Genomic DNA, 17,244 nt, shown 5'->3' on the forward strand with positions numbered 1-17,244 from the left:
GTTATCCTTTGTCAACTAATGTATAACTACTTCTGAAGATCATTTCTTTCTATATAAGTTAACTATCAATGAAACCCGGCTCCTATTTCATTATTAAGTTTTTTTAATTTTCTTCCAACTTAACGTGAGATTTACAATTCCGACAAAAAGCAATATTTATTCATATACCCAAAATACAATACCTTGCCCTACTTTCAGAAGGTATGTTCAGTCGGGTCATGCGCAACTACTTCTTACTATTTCCTTTTATTATTATTATTATTATTATTAAGGAAGTTCGATACCAAAAGGGATTTTGCGGGTCTCAGCGTTGACAGACAATCTCAAAGACAAAGAGCCGTTGAGTAAACTTTCTCAACACCACGGGAAGCTTAAGAAGCAATTTTGGTATAAATTGATAGGGAATGTGTCAACAGTTCGAAAAATCTAACGAGAGGCTAGTTTAAAACAAAGCAAACCTATTCTTTATTACTAATTGTAAGGCAAAACGCTGTCTAATTAATGTGCGTACAGCAAAAATAATGTGCATCCTTTGTCCACAAAGATGTCAATCAAGGCAGTTGGCACAAAATAAAAGCTGTCAAGTTATTCGATGAGACTTCTTTTGAGCTGATTTTTTATTTTTTCCAAGTATACATGAATACTAGAATAGTATAGAGGTATAGGTATAGAGATATAGGTATAGATAGGTATAGAGGTATAGGTATAGAGGTATAGGTAAAGATAGGTATGAAACTATAGGTATAGATAGGTATAGAGCTATAGGTATAGATAGGTATAGAGGTATACGTATAGATAGGTATAGAAGTATAAGTGTATATAGGTATAGAGCTATAGGTATAGACATGTATAGATGTGTATGTATAGATAGGTATAGAGGTATAGGTATAGATAGTTATAGAGGTATAGATAGGTATATAGGTAATGGTATAGAGGTATAGGTACAGATAGGTATAGAGGTATACTAGAATACTTTTAAGAGCTGTCCTCTCATGAATTTTGACAACAAAACTCTGCTGCGTTAAATAAAAAAAAAAAACCGAATTTACACTTTCTAATGATGTAATTTTCATTAAATTTGAATATCTCAATCTCTGGCACAAAACTGGAGAAGTTAAATTGTTTTTCAAGATTTCTGGGAAAGTAGGTGTCGGCTTTTAGTTTTCTGTCGTTTGTTCATATTTCTTATCAAAGCTATACATGGCAAGACCACCCAATGAAATCTGAATAGTTTGTCCTTATAAACTAAAAAAGCTTGTAATGGAAAAGATAGGGTGATTCTTTAAGGTATTGAAAGACCTTAAATGAAATAAAAACTGATATATGCTTATAATGTGAGATTAAAGGAACAGTAAATTAAAATCAAGGTATGTTACTTACCTCCTATCATGGATGGGGGTTTGAGAAGGCCATGCTCTTTATAATCAACAAACTGGGGAATGTTCATGGGGAAAAGGAATGGATTTGTCATCATAGCAGAGGGACCAGGACTTGCCGACTGAAATGAAAAAAGCGATAATTTTCACACAGAACAAAAAAAAATCAAAACTTCAGGATTTCAAGAAAACCAAGTCAATCTTCTAATCATGGTATACAGGTTATTAGCAACCCATACCCACTGATTCAAAACATAATACAAGTCGAAAAAACAAGTTTTTTCAACTGAAAGTAAGAAGCAATATTAAAATTAAAACAAACAGAAATTATTACGTAAATGAGAGGGGTTACTCTTTCTAAACACCTCGCTTTTACGCTAAATTTTTTTTTGTACTTTTAAAAAAGCTTCTTATTTTTCTAATTAAACGAACATAATGTTTCAAGAGTCGTTCTTAAAGAATCGGCACATAATTAAAACTTTATCGTAAAGAGCGAGGTGTTAAGGAAGAGTAACCCCCCTAATATGCGTAATAATTTCTGTTCGTTTTAATGCTGCTCCTTACTTTCAGTAGAAAAAAACTTGTATTTTTATTTAATTTCTGATCATTTTTTAAACAGTAATTTTAAAAAAAACCTTTCCGAAAAATAGATTTTTCAAATAAAAGCAAAGGCCATTTTAAGCTTAAGATCAGCTATATACAAATACCTGTTAAAATTCAAACTCAAAACGACCTGAAATTACCATTAAAGAATAAATGAAACCCAAAACGAAAAAAAAAATAAATAAACAATGTAAAAGATACTAACATAAATGAATAAAGAGATCTTTGACACGAGTGAAACTTGAATAAAAAGAAAATAAAGACAAGGTTCATGAAAAAAGAGAATCTTCAAAAGTTTGTGGAGGAAGTTAGTGTCATGGATTGGACACCTGTATTTTCTGAAGAAAAATCCCCTACGAGAGCACTTGATAATCTAATGACTATTATTTTACCTATTTATGATACTGCGTGTCCCATTAAGGTAATGAAAGTGAAGAAACAGGAACCCCGTAAGCCATGGATAACAAGTAGAATACTGGAAGAGAGGAAGCGAAGGATTGAGCTTTATCAAGAATATCTAGATGGTAAAAGTGATGCTTCGTTTCAATTGTTTAAAAAGCAACGCAATTTAGTGAACAAATTACGTCACAAAGCTATGGCTGAATATTATGATTTAAAGTTTTCAAATACTAAAGGAAATATGAAAAAACCTGGAAACTGATTAAAGAAGTGACTGGTGGGAATGCTGATACTGGGGGGATGAAGTACAACTTGAGGGCTTCACCCGTGAAGATAAGAGTGGAATTGTAAATAATTTTGGTTTTTTTTTTCTCTAATATTGGTTGTGAAGTGCAAAATAGTGTAAAAAATAGATGTCAACAGGTTTAAGAACATATCATATGTGATAATAGAGGTGAGAGCTTTGAATTAGCGTCTGATCCGTGTACACGTGATGAACTACTTAAAATAGTTAAATCTCTTAAATCAAATTCTGCTGGAGTAGACGGTTTATCTCTTCGAGCGTTTAAAGCAATAATGCATTATATACTACCGTGCCTGCTCTTCCTCATTAATCTGTCACTTGAAAAGGGCAGTTTTCCTGATCAGCTAAAAGTTGCGAAAGTGATACCACTTCATAAAGTTGGCCCTAAAAAGGAAATTGAGAATTGGAGACCAATTTCTATTCTTCCATTGTTTGTTAAACTACTAGAAAAAGTGGTTCATAATCGTCTATATGGCTTCCTACAGGCTAATAGTTTACTGAGTGAGACCTAATTCGGATTTCGCAAAGGGTACTCGACGACGAATGCTCTGCAACTTCTCCTGGAATCAGTGAATAGTGGTGTAGATAGAGGTGAAACACCATTGTCTATATTTATTGATATTCGTAAAGCATTCGATACAGTTGATTTTCAAACGCTACTAAGTCGGTTGGAATCGTTAGGTATCTGAGGAAAGTGCCTGAAATGGTTTGAAAGCTATCTCACAGGAACATCTCTCAAAGTAGTCTTGAGTGATGTGAACTCACCAGTATTTCCAGTGATGTGCGGAGTACAACAAGGTTCAGTGTTGGGTCCGCTTCTTTACCTTATCTATGTTGATCTCATGCGTTTTTACCTGAAAGATGTGTGTCTTACCTCGTTTGCTCATGATACCGTTTTAACTGTGTTTGCCTCATCTGTGGATGAGCTGGTGAGAAAAACGAATCTTGCACTGGAAAGGCTAGAGGTCTTTACCTCATTAAGTCTACTGTGCGTAAATGTGCGCAAGACATTTTTAATGACGTTCTGCAGAGTTGGTACACCGCTAGATGTGTATGGACTTACCACCTGTCATGGAGATGTCACAGTGACGCTATTTCATCAAAAATGCCCGTGGGGTTGGCATACTTCGGCGTCTGCTGCACTTTCTCCCACAGAGGATACTTCTAGCTATATATTATTCGTTGGTTTATCCATATATCTCCTACGGCTGCCTCCCATGGAGCAGCAACTTCTTATCCAACAATAGAAGAGTGCAAATTTTACAAAATAAAGCTGTTAGAACGATAGGTAGATATGTCCAGGATGTGCATGACACCTGTGCTTGCTTTACGTCGCTGAAGCTCCTTAATATCGGTCAGATAAGAGATTACCAGGCTGCTGTATTTGTTTTTCAGTGTATGAATGGCCTAGCCCCGGATGTCTTTAAGAGTTTTTACCAAACAAATAGTGATCTGCATAATTATGGAACAAGGCATAGTAGTGATATCGTCGTGGATTTACGTCATGGTACCCGGTCTTCATTCTCAATGAAACACCTGGATTTAAGTGTATGGAATGAACTATCAGTGAGCATTAGGGCGGCGGAACACGTACCTCAGTTTAAAAAGAAATTAAAAGAATATTTTTTGGGGGATAAATGTTGAATTTTACTATGGGTGGTAGGGTGATTAGGTGAAGAAGGGTGGTTTCGGGAGGCAAGGGTGGGGCTAGGGAGGTAAGGGCGGGCTAGGGAAGTACGGGTGGGCAGGAGGGTAAGGTGGTGTTGGGAGGAATGAAAGGGGGGAGGGAGAGTTGTGTATTAATTAGTAAGAGATATTAGATTTGTTATTATAGGTAAGTAGATATTTGGACTTTCGCGCGAATACAAACCCTCATAAGTTTTCCCCAGCGCGAAAGTGTTGTATTTTATTTATTTATTTGTGAATGTTGAAATGAATAAAAAAAAAAAAAATAAATATCAAAGTAATAATAAGCAACTTGCATAACTTACAGCCCTTGTACGGTAAATCGCAGTTGCCACGTAAATCAAATAACAATAAGCAAGTTCCATAACTCAGAGCCCATTTTTCAGGGGTTTGGAGGCGGGGGTTCAACCCTAGAAGAATAGTTATTTGACCTTTGAACTTCTTTAAACAAAATAACAATCATAAAATTTTGACCGAATACCCTTTGAAAAAGTGGGGCGTGGGCTAGTTGCCTAGTTGCCTATTCATCACTTTTCACTCTTAAAAAAGAACTAGAAGTTTCAATTTCCGATCAAATGAGCCCCCTTCAAAGTTAATCCGACCACCCCTTTCACACAAAAACCTCATACTTAAATAAGAGGCAACTTACATAAGTTACAATCCTTGTCCCATGGGCTATTGAGGATTTCTCAACCCTTAAGCTATAGTAATTTAAATTTTGGACTATTTTGAGCAAAATGGCTATTTCAAGATTTTGATGAGATGCAATTTGAGGGGAAAAGGCACAGGGGGGGGGGGGCTTTCTTCTTTTTGATCAGTTTTCATTCTTAAAAGAGGCATAGTAGATTTCGATTTCCGGTCGAATGAACTTCCTCCAAATTTTATACAACCACGCTTTCCATAGAAGCTTTATATGTTAACGATGGGCTGCTAGTATAGCTTACAGCCGTTTCCCCGGGGATGGGGGGATTGAAACCAGTAGCCGTAGCTGTTTGACATTTGAATGATTTTTTTTTTAAATGACTAACTCAAAATTTTGATCGGAAGCATTTAGAAAAACATGGCGTGTGGGGGGGGGAATGGTTGCTAAGCGTCCGGTTATTCTTGACTGTTAAAAACGGAGCTAGAACTCATTAAATCGAGTGAACCTTTTCCAAAGTCTATACGATTACCCCTTAGATAAAAACCTTATATGTGAACAATGGACAGCTTGCATTTCTTAAAACCCTTGCCCTGGGGGAAGTGGAGGTTTCGTCAACCCCCAAGGCATAATTATTTTAATTACTTTACCTTTTGACTATTTTGGATATAATGGCCATCTCAAAATTTTGATTGAGTGCACTTGGGGAAAAGAGAGCGTGAAAGGAGGGGGCTTGGTGTCCTCCAATCACATTTGACTCTAAAAAAGAGCACTAGAAATTATAATTTACCATTTAATGAGCCCCCCCCGTAGTTTATAACACCACCCCTTGCATATGAAGCACCTCTGGTGGGAAAATAATAAAAAAATATTGAAGCTATATAAGATTTATACATTCATTTATGTTTGCATCTGTTATCTTGATATTTGTAAGGGTGCCTTGCCCTTGGATCTCTTTTGACTCTTAAAAGTGAACTAGAACTTTCGATTTCAAATCATTTGAGCCCGCTCTGAAGTTTATACGAGCATCCCTCCCATAAGAACCATATATGCCCCCATTGCATAACTTACAACGACTGCCCCCGGGCCCTGGGGGGTTGTGTCGACACCAGATATTTTGTTATCTGGCCTTTTAACTATCTTTAACAAAATAGCTATCACAAAATTTTTATCTGATGCATTTGGGGAAAGGGCGTGTGGAGGGGGGGGGGTAGTTGCTCTCCGATCTCATTTGACTCTTAAAAAGTGAACAAGAACTTTCACTTTCCAAACAAATGCCCTCTCTGAAATTTATACTAGCATCCCTTCCATAAGAAGAATATATACCCCCAGGGCATAACTTACAACGCCTGTCGACGGGCCCCGAAAAAATTTTTCGACGTAGGAAATTTTGTTATCTGACCCTTGAGCTATTTCTAACAAAATGGCTATCTAAAAGTTTTTATCTGATGCATTTGGAAGAAAGGGGCGGGGGAGGGGGCTAGCTGCCCTCCGATCACTTTTGACTCTTAAAAAAGAACTACAACTTTCAATTTCCAATCAAATGAGCCCTCTCGTTTATACGATTAACCCTTCCATAAGAACCTTATATGCCCCCAAAGCATAACTTACAACGCCTACCCCCAGGCCCTGGGGAGTTGTGTCTACATCGGAGCTCTGTTATCTGACCTTAGAACTGTTTTTAACAAAATGGCTATCTCAAAATTTTTATCTCATCCATTTGGGGAAAAAGGTCGTGGGGGGACAAGCTGCCCTCCGCTCACATTTGACTCACAAAAGTGGACTATAACTTTAAATTTCCAGTTAAATGAGCCCTCTCTAAAGTTAATACGAGCAACCCTTCCAGAAGAACCATTTTCTGTATGAACCCCCAGGACATAACTTACGACACCTGCCCCCACACCCTGGGGGTTTTTGTCAATCCTGGAGTCTTTGTTATATGATCTTCGAACTATTTTTAACAAGATGGCAACCTCAAAATTTCTGACGGATGTACTTGGGGAAAAAGGGCGTGGGGGGCATTTAAATGAAAAATTATACGAATAAGAAATACAAAACTATACGAACAATTAACATACAAAAAAAAACGGGTACTTGTCATTATTCATAAAATACCGAAGTTGAATCAATTTATAGATACTGGGTTGAAATATATAGGGAAAGATATAAGGGAGATGTATAGGATATATGCAATTTGGGCTGTATATTTGCACGTTAGGAGGGGTTGAGGGTTAATTTTAGCGGGGATACATGCGAAATGTAACCTAACCTAAACAAAATATCAACTTAATATTTAATTAAAATATAGCTCGAATGTAGTTTTCAACAGAACCGAAGATAAGTCTCTCCCGAGTACAAACATCAATAAACTGGCTATTGTCTGAAACTGCAAACCAAATTCATGGTGTTTTCTGAATAATGGACAAGTACCAAAAAACGAAACAACAAAAGTAGTTCAGTAAACCAGACAAAGAGTCGGTAAAATAACAAATACGAACAAGTAATGGAATTCCTTTGTGAATAAATACAAAAATATAAACAATGGAAAAAATATGAACTAATAGAGAAAGAACAATAAAAAAAAATACACAATAAAAATAAATTCAGCAAACCTGAAGTCCAGCATCAGGATAAATAACCGGGAAAGGATTGGGAAAATATGGATTTATCCTGAAATCACAAGCATTGGCAGTCGTGGCTAGGTTGAATGGCAGGTTTACAAGGCCCCCTTGAAGAGCTGACATTTGTGCTTCTAACGGTAAAAGAACTGACGGTGGAATGTGACTAAACATCTATAAAAAGAACGATAGTTAGAATACAAAAAAAAGAAATATCAGGTATTTGAAAATCCAAATGTCCGACAATCTGCTTTGACAAAAGTGAGAAAATCTAGCTTATCATACATGGTACTAGTTTCTTAATTAAGCTTCACAAACCAAGGTGTTTTATTTGGAACTGAAACTGGCGGCAGGTTATCAGAGGAAAGGGACGATTATTACAATTTCTCCAGCCTCATTCTTCTGAGCGCACTCTCTAGTATCCCCATGAACACTGACTTGGATTATTTTTAAAGAACAACCAAAATATTTACAAAGAACACACTGCAGTCTAATGGTAACAGCAATGCCTTGCAGTAACACAGGCTCAAATCTTGGAAAAAATATTATATAAAATGCGTTATCTCTATCGAGCGCGGATTCATTTGTAATAAATAGTTCTCCAAAAATTTTAAAGCCAAAAAAAGCAAACCTAATTAGGGCAAAAAGTTCCGTAAAGTATGTGAATCGTTTATTTATATCTACTCAAAAATGTCAAGGACCTTCTTGTGACAAATCAAAGATTTTTCATGAGTAAAGTTAAAGAGAGATGCGAAGATGAGCCAACATCTAATATTCAATTTTAGTAGAAACTCATGTTAAGCTCTTTTTGGTCCATTACAGTTTTTTGGCTCATTGCAGTTTCCAGTATTTTCAAAGATTTTTAGTTATTGATTATTGAACATATTCGACAACATTGTGTCATGCTTTCTTTTCAGTTAGGGTTTCAACCGTGTCTCGGTTTCTACCACGTTTTAAGGAGTTTATGTAAAGGATTAAGGGATGCTGAAAGGCCAGGTAGCCCTTTGGCTATTTACGCATATGACATTAGTAATGCTTTCGGATCTCTAATTCATTCTCAGGCTATGCTTGAGTTCGTAAAAGGGGGGGGGTATCTGTTATTATAGTTCGTCCTCTTTATCGTATGCATAGACAGCTCCGAGTACGTTCAAAGATGGGATCTTTCGCTTCTTCCTTAAGAAGCTCGTGTGAATCTTGGAATTAAACAAGGGGCCATTACCTCTCCTACTATTTATAATAACGCGGCCCTAGGAGCCACGGGTGATTTATCGCCTTGCTGTCTATTGAATGGTGTTAGTGTGTCTGTTTTATGTGATGTGGATGACGTTAACCTAATTAGGGCTGTGTTTAGTTTAGAAGAAACTTTTTAGGAGATTGTTAAGAATTCTAATGCGATTGGTTTTTCTTTAAATGCGGCCAAGTCTCAAGTGCTATTACTTAATCTTAACCGTTTTGAAACCCCTGATAGAGTAAATCTGGGTGATTCTGATGTTGTACCATTGTAACCTATATACCATGGATTACCTATTAGTACATCCCTAAAGTTAACTCAGAAATTACTTATTGCCGGAACCGAACGAAAGATACGTAATGCGTATGCTGGTGAAGTTGGATCACAGCTGAATCTTGGTAAAGGCCCCCTTGCGAAAGTATATAATGCTGTTTCTCTCCTCATGTTCTATACCTGGTTTCTTTCTGGGACGTTTTTAACCAATCAGATAAAATAGAAATCAGGAGGGCTTATTTCATATATTTAAAGTTTTTTATTGGGGTTCCTCCTTGGACTGGGAATGATAGACTGCGGTAGCGATACGGCTTGCCGGATCCTCTTGATGCTGCAGATAAGCTTTTAAGTGGAAAAATGCCGCTAAAAGATGCCATGTTTTCAAGTTTCAAAAATTACGCCTAAAATCTTAGCTCTGATTGGCCAATCCCCAAATTCTATGCTTGAAATTTGATGTTAAACGCACCAAATCATGAGAGGAATACGAAATTGGCGCTGAAGTTGCGTGTAATTCTGATTTAATATAATTTGAACTTATTTATATTCATTTATTTTTATGAATTGATTTAGAGTTTACGTAGTCATATGACTGTAAAGTGACCGGGTCATTAAACAACCTACGTAAAAGCACATGAAAATTCTTGATATTTAATTCAATAATTGCATTTTAGAATAAAACAATTACTGAAGTTGAATAATAGCCGTAATTGAGCGTTTATTTCTCGTAAGCTCAAAATTAACAATTAATAGTCTAAGTTTTGGAATAATAAAATCAAGAACCTTTTCTTCGGATAAACATGTCTTAAACAAATTAAACTTAGATAGACCATGCCCAAATGCCACAAAAATTCATTTAAAAAGGTCTCGCCGTAGTACCAAAGAAAGATATCGGGATGAGAAACAAAAACGGCACCAGAAACAATTTTTGAGCGGAAAACGAACCAATGCCAACGCTTAAAAATTGTTGTTCTAGTAGTTAAGCGGGCTGTAGAATAAAGAAATATATCTATTTAAAACTAAACTAAAAAGAAATAACCAACTAAAACTTCTCGACTCTTGAAGCTCGAAGAAGCCAGGCTAATTTAAAGTCCAATAGAAATTGAATAGCTCAAACACTGCGTAAAGAATTCATTCCTGACTGAATGTATGATAGGATCTCTTGTTTGCTTTTTACATTCAGTGGCATTTTTGCATTTCTAATTAAAGTTTTAATTATTCTGTTTTCTTAATTTAAATCTTTATCTTTTTTAATTCCTCATTTTTGCCCCACTTCTTCTTATTTTTCTCTGCTTTCACACTTTTTTATTGTTTGTTTTTGCCTTTTTATGATGTTCTTGAGCCTTTCCTTGCACGGAAGACGAATTAGATGAAGTCTCTACCAAAATTAAATAAAAAAAACAAGCTTTTTCAACTGAAAGTAAGAAGTAATATTAAAACTTAAAAAGAACAGAAATTGTTACGTATAAGAAGAGGATTGCCCCCTCCTCAACACCTCACTTTTTATGCTAAAGTTTTTTTGTACTTTTAGAAAAGCTTCTTATTGTTCTAATTAAACGACCCTTGTGTTTCAGGAGTCGTTCTTAAGGAATTAGGACAAAATTCTTTTTGTCCTTTTCTTCCTAACCCTTTGTCCTTCCCAACCCTTCAGAGATAGGTGGGATCTTGTGGCAGATATTATTCCTGGCTAAGGTGGCGAGTTTGGGTCACGTGGCTGGGCACAAGCGTCCTGTCGCCGTCTCTATCCTTCCACAGGGACGTCCCGAAGTGCACCTCAAAGTGGTGGAAGGGTGGACCGCCCAGCGAACTGCCTACATCCAGTTCAAAGGGTATCTCCACACCACACTTTTACATGGAAATCCGGAGAAGGTCATACCTTTGCTCAGATCAATTACATATTGATCCGCCAGAGATGGAGATCATCGGTATTCAACTGTCGAGTGTTAAGAGGAGGCGACACTGAGCCAAAGAACGGCTCAGACAATTTCCTTCTTGCTGCTACACTAAAGCCGAAGCTATCAAACCGTAAGGAACCCAGACTATCCCCTCAATATGACACTGAGAAACTCAAAATCCCAAAAGTCAGGTTTGAGGAACCGCTTTGTAGCCCTGGAACTAACACAAAAGGAAAATGAGAGTCCAGATAAAGAAGTCATAGAGAGGACATGATCGAAGATCAAACAAATTACACAAAGTGTAGCTGCTCAATTCCTTGGAAAGAGAAAAAAGGGTACTAAAAAATGGGGCACCACCGAAACACTCACTGTGGGAAGAAAATGTGAAGAAAAGCGCATCGAACAAGACGGTATTGAGAGAGCTCTGTAAGAAAGCTCATAAGCTGACAAGGAGAGATAAAAATGCCAACTGGTCAAAGCTGGCCAAAGACCTAGAAAAGGCTGCAGATAGAAATGAGACCCGAAGGCAATATAGGATCCTCGGAGGGCTGGACTTCAAAAAGAAAAGGAACACCACTACAGAAAATGTAAAGAGATCAGATGGGACTACCATCACACGGCGACTAGAAAGAATGAATCGATTGAAAGAAAATTTCAAGGATCTGTTAAATAGGATCTGTCTATCCCCCCCCCCTAGGTACTGTGGAATACCTCAAGGAACCTTATTGGGACCACAATTATTTCTTGTCATGATTAACGAAATTGGCAAGGAATTCCCCCAAAGATGGAAATATGTTGATGACTTGTCGATCCTTGAAGTATGTCATAGGAATATTAAAAGTGACCCCGTTGAAATCCTAACCCAATGTTCGGATGAATCCAAGAATCTAAATATGACAGTAAATCCCACCAAATCACAGATAATGACAATCAACTTCTTGAAATCTACTCCTGCTTTTTGCGATCCGATCCCAAGCGAAATGCTAGTGAAACATGTTAAGCTTCTTGGTGTCACAATTTCTAATGATCTTAAGTGGGAAACACATGTATCCAACATTGTTAAACAAGCAACTGTTTCACTATCCATTTTTAAGCTACTAAACAAATTTAATTGTCCTAAGATACATTCCCACCGTGTTTACTTATCCTTTATCAGGCCGTTATTGGAATATGCATGTCCGGTCTGGCATTCGCAACTTTCAAATGAACTTAGTGACAAAATCGAGTCGGTCCAAAAGCGTTCGCTCAGGATCATTTACAAAGAAGGCAAAATTCCATACTCCTTCCTCCTTAAAGCTGCGCGCATTACCACCTTAAAAGAAAGGAGTGGAAAAATTTGCCTGCTTTTCGCTAAATCAGTCATTTCCAATCCCCGTACTGAGGACTTACTCCCTGATTTTCACAATCCCATTAGACTCCGACTCCCCCGGTCAGCCTCCTTAGCAATCCCAGCTTACTCTCCGATCCATGCTGTTACAGAAAGGTTTCGCAAAAGTTTTATACCCTTTATTCTGGAACACCTTAATAATCATTCGTGATTATGTAATTGCCAAATTCCCCTTTTCCTCTATTGCCGTTTTTATTCTTTTTTTATTTACTGCAATGTTTTTGTAATTTAATTGTTAAGTTTACTGATTTGCCCTTTATCTTTGATGATTTTGCTTTTTTAATTCCTTTTAATTTTAAGTGTTTGACTTAATGTACTATTTTTATTTATTTTTTCTTAGCTTTTAGTGACATATAAAGCGAATTCGGCTCTTTAGAGCTTGTGATAGTCTTTTGCAAATAAATATTATCTTATCTTATCTAAATAGAAGAGGCCAGGCTAGACCACAAACTTCCTCCGTCGACTCCAGCCAAAATATGCGACCAGCAGCTCGAACACTCGTGGATCATTATTCTTGCGATGTATCTCCATCTTCGATGGAGGAAATCAGAAACACCATGAAGTCTTTCAAAAAATATGAAGCCCCGGGTGAGGACTCTCTACCGGCAGAAATACACGAAGTAAGTCCAGCGCTCGTTGAAGCCCTAACGAATCTACTTAGCAAAGTCTGGGACAAAGTCACCACTACCCAGGACTGGTTTAACGCAACTATAATCCCTATATTCAAGAAAGAAGATAAAGTAGACTGCAAAAATTACCAGGGAGTCTCACTAATAGACATAGCTGGGAAGATTTTGGCAAGTTTAATTTAAATTAATTTAAATTAAATGAACAGCTTTAGAAAAGAGCGAGAGTAAGGCACAAGAAAGAACAGATTTCAAAGAAAAGGACCTTATTCATTTGCTGAATATTCTTATTTTTTTATATTTTATTCTTTTTTGCTGAATATGGGGTACCAGAGTAGCACAGTAGCACTGCCCATATAAAGAACCATGAAACTTCAACTAATGATATTTTTCCCTGGCCACTTGTTAAAAAGAAAGAATCAGGTAGGTTTTCGTAAACCACATCTTCACCCTGCGACTTCTTCTTCAACAACGTTTCATTCACAGATTGGATACCTTCGCAGTCTTTCTTGACTTCATCGCTGCTTTTGACTCGATTTTATGACCCTTCTTATGGCAAATAATACTCGAAGACGGTGTTCCAACGAAAATGGTCGACCTGCTAATATTATAATATAAGAATTGCCTGAGTAACGATCGAATATATGGTGAGCTAACGGAACTATTTGAAATAGCTTATGGCGTCCGTCAAGGATGTCCGACATCGCCAATTCTTTTCAACTATATTACAGATTGGATTATGAAAAACACATTGAAAGTAGATAAAAGTGTCGCTTTTTCAGTGCAGGAAAAATTGCTAACATCGAATATGCAGACGACGGTACTCTAAACGCAGACTCTGCTCAAAAACCAGAAAGCACAAATTACGATACAAAGAGTAGTGAAAACGGCAAGAGAGAAAGGACTTGCGATCAGTATCCCTAAAACAAAGTATATTTCAACCAAAGAGAACACTTCTAAATACATCAGTGGAGAACCTATTGAGAGGGTGGAGGATTTCAAATGCCTAGGGTAAGCGAAAGATGCTAAAGATGGAGCCACTGGTGAGATTCAAGGAAGGATTAGCAAAGCTTGTTCCGTCTTCGGCCAGCTCCACAAATTATTTTGGACTAGAAGAGAAATCAACCTCGTGACGAAGCTCAGGATCTACTCAGCATGTGTGCGTTCGATTTTGTTATATGGATGTGAGACCTGGCTTCTCAAGATAGAGAAAGAGCGTCAGCTTGACCCTTTTAACTGAAAATGTCTACAGGCTATTACCAACATACGGCTGGCGCAAAGAATCAGCAGCCAAGAGCTGATGAAAGCATCCGGACAAAAGCATGACGTTTCCACCATGATCAAGAAAAGATGTCTGAAACGGCTAGGTCACGCAATGGGGCGCTCAAAGAAGACCCTGATACGCCAATTACTACTAGCAGCCCTCACTTCCTCATGGAAGAAAAAAAAAGGTGGCCAGATGATATCTTGGCATAACGTTGTCAGAAACGATGTCGAACCACTTGGAGATCATAAGTGGGACAAGGGGTGGCTGGAATTTCTTTGACCACTCGCAGAAGACAGAACCCAAAAGAAGCATTTGATCCAGCATTTTCTTGATGCCGAGTTGGGTTGAATAGCCTGTGTTTCGTCTTAAGTAAGTAAGTAAATTGGGACAAAATCAGACTTTAGCGTAAATAGTGAGGCGTTGAGTAGGGGAAATCCATTCCATATACGTAACAATTTCTGTTCGCTTTAAATTTTAATGTTGCTCCTTACTTTCAGCTGAAAAGCTTGCTTCTTTATTTAATTTCAGATCGTTTTTTAAATAATGCCAGGAAACCTGGCCCCATCTCCACGAAGGAATCTCCCTCCCCACGGAAATATTCTCAAGACAATTCAATATTGGTGAAAATTTACTCCTGATAATTACCGTTAACGACTCTACGGGTGAAATTGAGACGAAAAAGAGAAAGCAAGAAATATGAAAAGAATTTTGTTTAGGAATTCTGTCAAATTCCCCCAGTATATAAATTCCTCTGACAAGTTCACCCCCTGGAAACTGCCCTACCCATCGAAAATTCCCCAGTGAAAAAACTTTCAGCACAAAATCCCCCCTTACGGAAATGTATACATACTTCCCAATAAAAAATACTATGCGTAAAAACTGGGAAAATTTTTTTAACTTAAAGACCTTTCCCCTGGGGCTATGGGGGGATGCGGTGGTAATATTATACCCAAAGGTATACTTATTGGCCTTTCAAATGATGAACGAAATGGCTATTTTAAATTTTGATCGGATGATTTTGAGGAAAAGGGAGCGGGGGAGGGGGCCCAGTTACCCTCCAATCTTTTTAGTCACTTGAAAATGGCAATAGAACTTACAATTTCCATTTGAATGAGCCCTTTCAGAAAATTTCTAGGACCACTGGGTTGATAAGATCATCCCAGGGAAAAAAACAAACAAATAAACACGCATCCGTGATCTTTCTTCTGGCAAAAATACAAAATTCCACATTTTTGCAGATAGAAGCTTGAAACCTCTACATTAGGGTTTTCTGATACGCTGAATCCAATGGTAAGATTTTCATTAAGATTCTATGACTTTTAGGAGGTGTTTCTCTCTTTTTTCGAAAATTAGACAAATTTTCTCAGGTTCATAGCCTTTATTGGTAAGAATAAATTTACTTAAACTCATATACTTGAAATCAGCATAATAAGCCGAAGCTTTTAAGATATCTATGGGTATCAAAGTTACACTTTTTAGAACTTCGGTTAGTATTGAGCCGGGTCACTCCTTACTTACACTTCGTTACCACGAATTATTTGATATCTGCTCTTTTGATTATCTAAAGTTGCTAAAAAAAAAATCCTCATTTAAATCATTTTTTCAATTATTATTTTCTGAGCAGTAATGACAAACTTGACTTGCCAGTTTAAAAGCTGTGAATCAAAGCGGGACAAAGCACTGACTAAGCATTTTTTGCCTGAAAATCCCACAATTTTTCAAAATTCTGAAAAATGAGTTCAGTAATCTTCTGTTTTTAAATTTCCTCGGTTTCTTTCCTCTTTTTTCACCTTTTCTGGAGACAACCTTTCCTTCATCCCACAATAAATTCTTCCGAATGTACTTGCTTTAAAAAATTAAATAAGGAACTTAAAGCCAATTTTTTTAAGAGGCACAAACTACGCAGGATATCATTTAGTAGCCGTGGTATAGCTAGTGGAGATAATGGGATATCATTGTCCATAGGTGATGTACGTCTTAGTGCGCAATTGGACATACTCATTTGTTTGTTTATTTAACCTTCGGGGAACTTGAACGTAGAAAGGGGTAAGTTGTGGTAAAAATTGACACTGTCCCACCCGCTTAAAAATCTACCTACGCCTCTCTATTAGAGTACGGAAAGGAGATAGAATTTAACCAAATAGGTGAATTAGGTGAATATATAGGCAATAATGGTAAAAAACAAAATCACAAGGTTTAGAGGATACGTATTCAGCCCCCCACCTATGCCCTTCTTCTGCAATTGTCGGTCAAACAAAGCTTCAGAAACAAGAATTTAACTTTTGATTAAAGTTAAATTTCAATCAAAACTTCAATGGGTAGCTGTGATTGTTTAAATTTCGATTATGAAAGTTTAAATTTGACAATGGGCGGTTGGAGGCAAATAATTTTATTTCACATTCTTCTGCGACTGATTGTGAAACTAACTGAAAACTTATGTAGTGAAGGAGAAAAGAATATACCTGATCATGTGACGTATCTGAGGGCCCAACAGTATGTCGTCTAATTGATTGTCTTTCTCGAATGGCAGTCATTTGTGCATTTGGAACTTCGTCAGCATTTTCCAAAGGACTCAATCTGTCAGCAAACTAAAAGGTAGGACAGAAATCAAGACTCAATAATGGCAAAAAAAAACAGGAACAGACGGTAAACAAAAAAAGTTCACCTTCGCCAAAATACCTATACGTGCGGGCATAGACTGGGAGACATAACTAACGACGAAGACCACACTGCCTTTCCATCACAAACATTGAATTGCCTCGTTTCATTTCATTTCATAACAATTTATTTTTCAGTCCTGTTTGAACTTCACTGAGGTAAGGATGCTGGGACTGTTTTGAAAAATTGTTCATTTTAGTTTTATTGATTTTATCCTTTCGTAAGTTGTTTTTTCTCATTTATATTGCTGAGGACGGCCCTTGGACATAGGGCGAAATATTCAT

The 17,244-nt window shown here is 37.1% G+C and overlaps 1 protein-coding gene across 2 annotated transcripts in view; it reads right to left on the bottom strand.

Moving 5' to 3' along the window:
• LOC136026903 (serine/threonine-protein kinase SIK3-like) overlaps positions 1-17,244 on the bottom strand; it is a 136,123-nt gene that overhangs the window by 47,886 nt on the left and 70,993 nt on the right. For both annotated transcript variants that reach the window (XM_065703724.1, XM_065703726.1), the window contains exons 9-11: positions 16,765-16,890; positions 7,621-7,800; positions 1,381-1,498 (exon numbers count right to left, since the gene is read on the bottom strand). In XM_065703724.1, the coding sequence (XP_065559796.1) occupies positions 1,381-1,498; positions 7,621-7,800; positions 16,765-16,890 (424 nt within the window). The remainder of the gene's footprint in view (positions 1-1,380; positions 1,499-7,620; positions 7,801-16,764; positions 16,891-17,244) is intronic.

The sequence above is a fragment of the Artemia franciscana genome, chromosome 5, assembly GCF_032884065.1.
Source record: "Artemia franciscana chromosome 5, ASM3288406v1, whole genome shotgun sequence".
In the NCBI taxonomy this organism is placed as follows: domain Eukaryota; kingdom Metazoa; phylum Arthropoda; class Branchiopoda; order Anostraca; family Artemiidae; genus Artemia; species Artemia franciscana.